This window comes from Chenopodium quinoa, unplaced genomic scaffold, assembly GCF_001683475.1.
Source record: "Chenopodium quinoa cultivar QQ74 unplaced genomic scaffold, ASM168347v1, whole genome shotgun sequence".
Taxonomy (NCBI): Eukaryota; Viridiplantae; Streptophyta; class Magnoliopsida; order Caryophyllales; family Amaranthaceae; genus Chenopodium; species Chenopodium quinoa.
The window spans coordinates 1,656,847-1,666,881 of record NW_018744702.1 but is presented as its reverse complement, the minus strand read 5'-3'; the positions used below and the strand labels follow the sequence as shown (position 1 = coordinate 1,666,881).

Sequence of the window (10,035 nt, the reverse complement as noted above, 5' to 3'; positions counted from 1 at the left end):
TAGAGAACTTGCCGTAGCATTTTGTCGAGAATTCCGCCTTAAATTATATGACATGCGCCTTTGAGCATTTCTTGTATTAGCCTCTTGTGTAAGTTGTTTATGAGTCATTCTTTCTCGCCTTCTCCGATAATTTGATGAATTTGGCCTTTGATTTTCCATATATTGGTACCTACAATCATTCATTTAAGGGAAAAAAATTTATACACTTGATCAAGAAATAAGTATAAAGTATTTCATAAAGATTTGATAAATTTTGATTGCCAATATTACAATTTAAATATCCGAAATTGTCAAACTGTAGATGCTCCATGTCTATATCCTATCTAGATTAATAACTTTTGCTCGAGTTTTTGGAATTAAGATGAGTGTTGCATTAAAAATTTATTTTTAAATTTGTACAATTTATTAGCACTGCTATGTACATAATGTGGAACATACATACTACAGTATTTTATTCACTTTAATTAAAAATATTTGGCAATAATCCACATTCTTAAAATTGAGACAACAATAATACGAATTATTACTCTGGTATTAATAATTCACATGTATCTTGTCTATAGCATATGCAAGAATAACTGAGTTTCTTTTGTTAACCCACGGTTTGTAGTAAAAGGTGCTTGGACATTTAATTTTTGCTCACTTAAAGGAAGACTAATTCGAGTAATGGGACCTTAAACATAGAAAAATCCAAATATCAAGACTTATATATTAGCCATTCAATGCCATAGGAAAGAGACTTAGGATTAACGGACTTGTATGAAAGACATACGGAGTACTATTTTGACAACTCTACAATATCATATCATACAACTTAGTAATTGCAATTCACTAATACCCCAATTAAGGTATGAAAGATGATTATTAGTTACTAATGGCTCTTATTAGTATAGGAGATAATATCAAGAAAGTATCTTGATATTATCTTCTAGCATATAACACTCCCGTACTGCATATCATATCTTTTGATCATGCAATTATTTTGTGATCTTCTAATATTGTATAATTACCTTTTCTCAATATCTTGTCAAAGATATTATTACATTAGTTATTATTTCATTCTTTAATTTAGGAGAACTCTTGTATATAAATATTGTACTCTTAACTTCTTGAATATATGAAAAACACTTTACTCTTTCAATTAGATGATTAACAATAGTTAATAAAAGTAAAAAAGAAGAAAGAAAGAAAGAAAGGACCTGCAAATAAATTGATGCAGTCGATCGAGCGGGACCTAAAAAATCACAACCCCAAGGTATACTCGTAGTACTTGGCCGCTAGCCGAGATTGCCCACTTTTGTTTACTGTCAACACCAATCAAGCCTTGTAGTGGTCCATTTTAAGCATTATGATAGTATTTTTTGTTGGTAATATTAATGTCTATCACTTTTTTCTATAAGTTTATCAATGCAATAAATTAACTATGGTTTCTTTTGCGAATAGATAATGAGATAGAAAAGAAAGAGGTTGAAAAAAAGGAAAATGTAACCATCAAGTTAGATGATCAAATCTTAAACATAACTGCTTACATGCAGTGGCGGACCCAGGAATTTCTGACCGGTGAGTCACAAACTCACAATCGATAACCAAATATGTAAAAAAAAAAAAATTTATCAAAATTTCCAAAAAAAATTATTTACAAAGATCATCCAAATAGAAAATTGACAAGATTACAATACTAACTAACATTTAACAAGCTTAAAATTGACAAGACTAAAATTAACAAACTAATAATTTTTTTTTTTTTTTTTTTTAAAAAAAAAAAAAAGACTTAGAAATTGTTTTGGGCCCTGGTGAGTCATTTGACCCACCGAGCACAAGGCCAAGTCCGCCCCTGCTCACATGTTAGTTTAGTATCCTTTTTTCAATTTTTTTTTTAATGTTTATTTAACTTTACTATAGTACCCTTGCAGACTTTGTTTTGAAAAAAGATAACTGAACGATTTTTAATGTTTTACAGTAGAACTTAAATAGCCTTTTAGGATAAAATTATAGTAGTTAATACATTAAAAAAATTTAAAAATTAAATTATTTATTTTTACTTTAAAAATAATTCCACATAAACCACAATAAAAAAAATAAAAAAATAAAAACAAATAAAAAAAAAACTTTGTATCATACACTTTTGTTTTACTGGAGTTTTTCTTAGTCAAAGTATCTTATTATCATGTTTTCGTTAGTTGTTCCAAAAAAAAAACTTTGTATTTTTTATTTCTTCCAAAAAAAAACAAAAAAAAAACTTTGTATAGTTTATGACTTCAAGATATTTATAGAACTCGTATGTACTTCAATTAAATGCACTAAGTTAATCAAATTTCATTTTCCGTCCTCTTATCTATTTCTTGATATTATGTCATCAAACAAATCAATGCCATCTCTCATTTATATGACCTTACACCCTTGTCAAAATAAAAGAAACAAATGTTAAGGTGGTAATGACTATGGAGATGAATTAAGGGAGAAAGAATTAAAATCTATTTGAGTATAGAAAGTTAATTTACATATAGTCTGATCGATAATCATCTATTAGTCGCCTCAATAGAATTAAGATAACTTTTTGCCAAGCTGGAATTTTTTTTAATACTTCGTATATATTATTAACTTAATCCTTTATTTGTATAGTATTAACTTAATCCTCTTATAATGTAAGATAGTCCAAATTATTATGCTTAAACTATTAAGAACAATATAAGTCGTATTATAGTTGCATACTCTAAAACTCACATTCATATACTTATTAATTTAATTTTTTTTTAAAGTGTGGAGCAAAGAGATTTGTTGTCATGTTTTTTTTTTTTTTTTTTTTTTTTTTTATGGATTATGTACAGTCTTGTTTTTTGTCATCTAATTTAAAAATAAAATAAAATAAATAAAGTATTTAAAATACATCTAATAAAGTACTATACATATATATCTAATAAAATCTATATAATACACATATCTATTAAAACCTATAGAATATAATATTTACATAAAGGAACTCATCAACTAAAGTACTTAAAAGAGTACTAATAGAAAAAGTGTCGAGATTTTCTAAAATATGTACAATCTAAGTAAACAAACACATATACACATAAAAAGTTCCTAAGAAATAGTTGAAGATAGATTTTCGCCCATCTTATGATTTTTTCACTGAGTTGTTGATATCATTATGTATCCTGCAATGTAGAAGATTGAATTAGAGGTAGTGAAAATTTAGAAAAAAATTATTATGTATTCTACCATGTAAAAATTATTAATAATTAAATGATAAAGGTACAAACCTTTGGAGTAAATGTGCACATTCTTCTTCCCAACTGACGGATGTCACAAAATTGACTTTGTAGGGTAGTAGAGGAGAATGCGTACTTGGAGAAATTTTGTGAAAACATATGCATTGTACAAACTCAATTGACACTTCTCCTTGAGTTTTGATCCCTCATTTACCTATAATGATATAGTGGGACAACAGTTAAAAAATGAATTAAATTAAATATATAAATTAAAATAGTTGAAATCAATAATAAATATTGTAAATATTCATGTAAATGTATTAGTATACCGGCTCAATCCATTCCTTAACTTCAGATATTGTAGAACGAAGAAGATACTCAATTTGTTTGTTGAACAATATTAGACGCATTGACCCACTTGAGTCTTTGATAGTAATTGTAAGAGCAACCCTAACAAAATATAAATGAATAAGAAAGCTACGACTAAAAAAATATAATGTTGCAAAAACTTTAAATAAAAATTAAATAAATAACTCACCCTTGAATAATTTGAACATCATTTTTGTGACACTTATAACATATTACTTGACCAACATTGTAGTACACCTTATTGTTGCAAATAGAGCACGCATCATACCAATTGAAATTTTTTTCATTTATATCAATCAATAATCCAAGTATTCTGTAAATTTTCCCCTGAAATAAATGACACGTTTAAAAAATATATTTAATAGACATTTAAAAATAGCTAAGTGATATAGTAATGTAAGGTAAAAATCATAATAAAAATGTAGGTAAAGTTGAGATGAAATTACTTTTGGCATTGATGGAAATTGAGATATTGTTGTACGTCGTGCATTTGATGTTGTAAGTGCCTTATCCAGTGAAAGGTCGCATGTTTGTATCCATTTGACTTTTAATTGTGCAAAATGATCATTGTGAAACCTGAGATAAATACATATGATACAGTAGTGAGTGGGAAAAAAAATAGTATCACATACATTACTTTTACTTTATATTATGTAATGGGTGTCATCGTTTTATGCCTATCAAGAGTATCTAGTTGTTTTGGTGACATTTCAATTCTTATCCTTTTTAATGTCAAATAATTTTGTCGGTGATAACATATATCAAATAATTAAAGTATATAATTATCTACACGTTTTTGGGATGACTGTGGTTTTAAATTTTTTTTTGATAAAATAGAAAAAGAAAAAGGAAAAATAACTACTACATTAGTAATCTTAATCACATGAACAAACGTAAACAATTAATAATGGAGAGGCAATAGGAAATTATTGGACTACACTATAATTATGTATAGTAATATTAATAAACAACAAATTTTTCTGTCAAAAATAAATAAATAAATAAAATTAAAAACATTAAATTTTAAGAGTCACACACTCACACGCTAAAGAAAAAAAAAATGCTCATCAAAGAAACGAAAGTTTTTAAAAGTAAAGAAAAAAAATACTCACCACTGCATCAAGCTAGAAGAAGTAAGATCATTGTGGTTTATATACAACCTTGTGTATTTGCCTGTTGTTAAAAATAATGACCCTGAAAATAATAATGAAGTTAAGGTAAAAGCTAACAATGATACAGTAGACAACACAAAGAAAAATGTAAAATAAATAAATTACCATTAAAGTATTTAATTTGTAGCCCACACCCTAGCAAGATGTTATTTTGGTGAATGTTTTCCAAAATGTGTTTGCCGATTTCATTCACAAAATCATTCCATATGGTCAATCTCATAGCAAAGCAATTGCTACAATAAAATTTATTATGTTAGTAATGAAAATATATAATATTTGGATAGATTAAAATAAAAATTTATAATTACCTTTGGTCGAGTATAACAATGTCTTGTTTAATACTTTCTCCATTGTCAATCGCGATAGTTTCAGTTGAATAAATGATAATTCCCATGACAACTACATTATAAACAAACAAAAAATTGTAGAGTTAAAGTAATACATGAGGTTAAGAAAAAGAATATATATAATCATCAACTGACTACTTAAAAAACATCAAATTTTAAGTAGTATTATAAGAAGAATAAAATACCTATCAAATTTTTTGCGAAATTTTTGAAGGAATTTACACCATGTAGGGAAATTAAATTGTAGAAACTTTTTGGGAATTCGTCATCATTTGTATCAATAACTGACACCTTTGTTTCTCGAGTTATATTCAATTGGTATTGATTTGGTATTAACTTTAACCAATCATCGGCATCAATTACATGTGCACCTTCAAAGGAATATACCAATCCCTCCTGTAATTTTCCAACAAACTGATCGACATCATTTGAGAATATGACACATTGAATTGGCTCTCCCTAACAACAGGAAACACAAAAAAAAAAAAAAAAAAAAAAAAAAAAAAAAAAAAAAAAAATTATAGGAGTTAGCAAGTTTTGTCAGTAATAAAAGTATGAGTTAACACAAAAAGTATAGAGAAATAATGGTTTACCGTAGCGTCAATTAAAATCATTTTCTATATTTTTCGACCATGTCTCATATTTTGAATGTCAAACGATCTGATAAGCCGGGCTTTCACATTCCACTTTCGAGAATATGGATGTAAATATATAAAAGGTGCATATGGTGTAGACATATTGTAGGTAAACCTCAAAAATATAATCGTTGAGTTTTAACCATAAAAGATTGAGCAATAGGCTTAACTTTTTTGTAAGTGGAGTATGAATTCATTCAAACTGGTATGAAGATGTATTGGGAGCAATAGACTACGTGGGACTTTATTATCCCAACAATTTTGTTTTGTTTTTGACAACTGTCAATGAAGTAAAGCGTGGATAAGTTAAAAAAAAATCCATTTTTTTTTAAGTAACCAACTAAAACGTGGTTTTACTGGATCAATTTTTTAAAAAAAATCCAAATATTTTTTTTTAAGTAACCAACTGAAACGTGTGTGAGTTGTGGTTTTATTATTTTTTTTAACAAAAAAATCTTTAGATAATTTAAGTTGTTTAACTGCTTTCCTTTTTAAAAAAAATTAATTGACTATTATATTTATCCATTTATTATTTTTACCATAAAAGATAAAAAAATAATATATTGTGAATTTTTTTAAAAAAAAAAACGTTAAAATAATATGCTGTGAAGAATTTTTTTTTTAGTGGATTGTTTTTTTTTTTTTACAAAAGTTAATTTCTTAAAAAAAAAAAGTAAATTAGGAAATAGAGAAGGGCATTTTGTGAAAACACAAATTTATCACCCAAAACCCCCTTTTTCTTTATATATTACTATAGATTAGAAAAAAGATGCAATGCAAAAATGCAATTACTCCCCTATTTATAACCTATCACCTCACCAATAGGCTTGGCTTTCTAATGTGAAGTAATGAAAGATTTAGGGCTAATTTAGCACCTAATATTGTCATTACCCCTATTGATACCATCACATGGAAACTAACACATTAGTTAGCATAATAATAATAATTAAGGAAATTAAGAAAGGAATAAAGATAATACCTTGAGCTAGATGTAGCAATTTTTTGGATAACCCTTCTTACTTATCAAGGATGAAAAGATGATCACTCCTTAATTTAAGTGCAATAAAAGAGACTAAGTGATTTTTTGGAGTTTTGAGATAATAAAAGAAATTAATGCAAAAATAAAGCTAAGGAACATTTTTGATTTTTAATTAGAAAAAATAAACTTGAAAAATAAACATAAATCTTGAGAAACAAACCTTTTTTTTTTTTGTTTTTAATATAGGCTAGGAATACTTAAGCAATTAAACTAATATTTTTTAACAAGGATAATAATAAAAAATAATGCTTGAACTTGAAATATTTTTGTGTTTTTTTTATAGGAATTAAAGATAATAACAATACTTAAATAAAAATCTTATATATATATATATATATATATATAGGGGAGTTTTTTCCCGAGTTTTTAGAGAGCCACGTAGGATAATCAATTTTAGTGGTAGCCAACTAAATACGAAATTATTAATTTCTTTTAGAATTTAATAATTTAAATGACACGTCAGCAAAATTGACAAATGAGATTTTCCAGTTTAAACTAATTAAATATAAAATATCATCTTTTGATATTAGGAATTTTATCTAAATATATAAAAAAAATTATCACATAAATATATGTACAAAAAAATTATTTTAAAAAATTTAAACAAACCGTGCATCGCACGGGCTTCATCTAGTAACAATAACAACTTAATTATAAGATGCTTTTTATAAGTTAATAACTAAAAAAATAAAGCTAAATTAGAGAGATTTTAACTAAAGTAAAGATTAGAGGAGAAATTTTTATAGAGAGAATCTTTAGAGAGAGAATTTGTAGGAAATTTTGTTGTGTCTAAAACTTGAAAATTAGGGGGGTATTTATAGGAAAATAAAGGGGTTGATTTGTAAATAAAAAAAAAGTAAATTAAAATTCAAGGATTATTTTGGTAAATATCAAGATTTTGGTAATAATGAGAATCTTGATGTTAAATTCTTTCTTTTTATATGTAACAAACTTACTTAATCTGTTTTGCAACACTTAAACTGATAAAATAAAGAAAACCGTAATAAAATCAACTCTAATATTCACATAATAAAAAGGTTCTAAAATTCCATGGTATTACAAAAAAGAAAATATATGACCAAGTCATGTCACAACTCAAAAATAATACTCACATGGTATACGATAACAAAGTGCCTAAATTTATTTAATGACTATTATACTCACCAAGGTACTAAAACCACACTTATAAAATAAAAACCAGCCCTTAGATGTCAGCTCTGAAAGTTACACAAAGACATTAGTTTAAAATACTAATAGGGTTGGACAAAATATTTTAGAGTTTATATAATAATAATAATAATAATAATAATAATAATAATAATAATAATAATAATAATAATAATAATAATAATAATAATAATAATAATAATAATAATTGTAGACACCTAAAAATGTCTCCCCAAAACCAAATTCAATGATAAATAACCTTTCACCGCCACTATTGGTCGGGTTTAGTATTTAATCCCGAGAGTGCTTAAAAAATCGTATTTTATTAAATTCATATTTTTGAAAGGTCCATGGATTAGTCTTGATGTTTGGTAAAAGTATAGTTTTAATTTTAGCCCAAACTTGTTAATTAATTTTAAGCCCAAACCTTTTTATTTTATTATTTTATTATTTATTATTTTTGGCCCAAATATTTTATTATTTTCTTATTTTAGCCCGAATAATAAAAGTCAGAAAAAAGCCCAAAATTATCAATCGGCACTTTAAAAGCCGAAAGAAATTAGGGTTAAAAATGAATTTAGACGGAAAAATGGACTGGAGCTGACCGTGTCACGGTACATCTTGACCGTGTCACTGGAACTGTTCCCGTCTGACGGTGGGAATTCCCGTGACACGGGAGGTCTGCCGTGACACGGAAAGTTCCGTGTCCTTTCCGCGTAAATCCTTAACGCGTTTTCCGTCCCGTTTTCTGAAAATTTCCCGCGTCACTCCAAAACTGACCGTGTCACGGGAACTTGTACCGTCTGACGGTACAGTCTAACCGTGTCACGGTATAGTCTGACCGTGTCACGGAATACTTTTTTTTAGGGTTTTTATCATTTTAGGGTTCCGTGTGCTCCCTCAGCACATTTCCCTATGAATACCCCCTCATTTATGATGTACGGGGCAACGAGAATTCGATTACTCTTATTTTTCTCTCTTCTATGCTCTTAACCTAAACACTAGCCTACCCTTTTCACTTCAAAAATTCCTTCTTCAAGCACTCAAAGGAGTCCATATTTTACTCGAGGTTCTGTCCTTAAGCCAAGGCGTGAAAGGTAGAATCGTTTGAGGGTTTGGCCCCAAAATCAACCTTATTTAATTCAATTTAGTTATTGTTTTATTATTTCCTTGAAGTTACTAACTCGTTTATTATTTTGTAGTTGCAAACAAACAGATTCAAAGTAAGGATCATGCTCTTGTTATTATTATTATTTTTCTAACGATTTTTATATTGTTGGAATTATGATTAAATTGGTTTTTATATTAATATTGATTCTATTATTATTTTTTATCACCATATTGCATGTTAAAGGGAATATGTAATTGAAAATCACGCCTAATAAGATAATTTGGACAACCGGTTTAGGATCCTTTTAATCTTATTATTAATTGAAGTGATCACCAAATTTTTAGAATTATGTGTGCATTAATATTCAACCAATTTAGCTTAATAATAGTTTGGAGCAAATTGAATATTTTGTTTGCATGCCTTTGAGATCACAGGAATGCTTTTCAATATAAGAATCGAGTAGAGGTCAATACGGGCGAATGTTACTCCATGACTCACTTCGTACCATCATCCCCGATCCTCCTTTCGTGGTTCCGAACCATATGGAGTTAGTAATCTCATGGATTATGAATGGGGTGTAACCTTCACGGGTCAATCGTTGTTGCCTATCGTTGTCCCTTTATCGTGGTTGCCTTTTATGATCCGTGAACGGTTTACAAGTTCCTAAAAAACTTGTTGGCGGCTCCCTACTTTATTTGTCCCTAATCGTAATGTCAATTCCCACTTCCTATGAGTGCCAAGCATATTCACACATGCTTTTACGTAGGCGCATTTCAAGCGACGCCTACAATAATAATAATAATAATAATTATAATAATAATAATTATAAAAATAATAATAATAAAAATCCCTGCACTTATTAGATAGTACATATAAATTTACCCAAAAACATCTAAACATACGACAAAACCTTATGAATACGAGCATTTCAAATAATAACCCTTAAAAGTATAAAGTAAGGTAAGCCATATAAAATAATAAGA

At 27.6% G+C, this 10,035-nt stretch overlaps 2 protein-coding genes across 2 annotated transcripts; both read right to left on the bottom strand.

The window, feature by feature from the left end:
* Positions 1-3,130: 3,130 nt before the first annotated feature.
* On the bottom strand, positions 3,131-4,596 carry LOC110702744 (replication protein A 70 kDa DNA-binding subunit B-like). The gene is made up of 5 exons (XM_021880488.1): positions 4,028-4,596; positions 3,751-3,908; positions 3,542-3,662; positions 3,264-3,426; positions 3,131-3,158 (listed from the first exon to the last, which is right to left on the bottom strand). The coding sequence occupies exons 1-4, from the start codon at positions 4,034-4,036 to the stop codon at positions 3,307-3,309; spliced, it is 408 nt and encodes a 135-aa protein (XP_021736180.1). The 5' UTR covers positions 4,037-4,596; the 3' UTR covers positions 3,131-3,158; positions 3,264-3,306.
* Positions 4,597-4,644: 48 nt separating this feature from the next.
* On the bottom strand, positions 4,645-5,924 carry LOC110702742 (replication protein A 70 kDa DNA-binding subunit-like). The gene is made up of 5 exons (XM_021880487.1): positions 5,694-5,924; positions 5,286-5,559; positions 5,062-5,152; positions 4,859-4,986; positions 4,645-4,775 (listed from the first exon to the last, which is right to left on the bottom strand). The coding sequence occupies exons 1-5, from the start codon at positions 5,712-5,714 to the stop codon at positions 4,690-4,692; spliced, it is 600 nt and encodes a 199-aa protein (XP_021736179.1). The 5' UTR covers positions 5,715-5,924; the 3' UTR covers positions 4,645-4,689.
* Between the last annotated feature and the right edge of the window lie 4,111 nt (positions 5,925-10,035).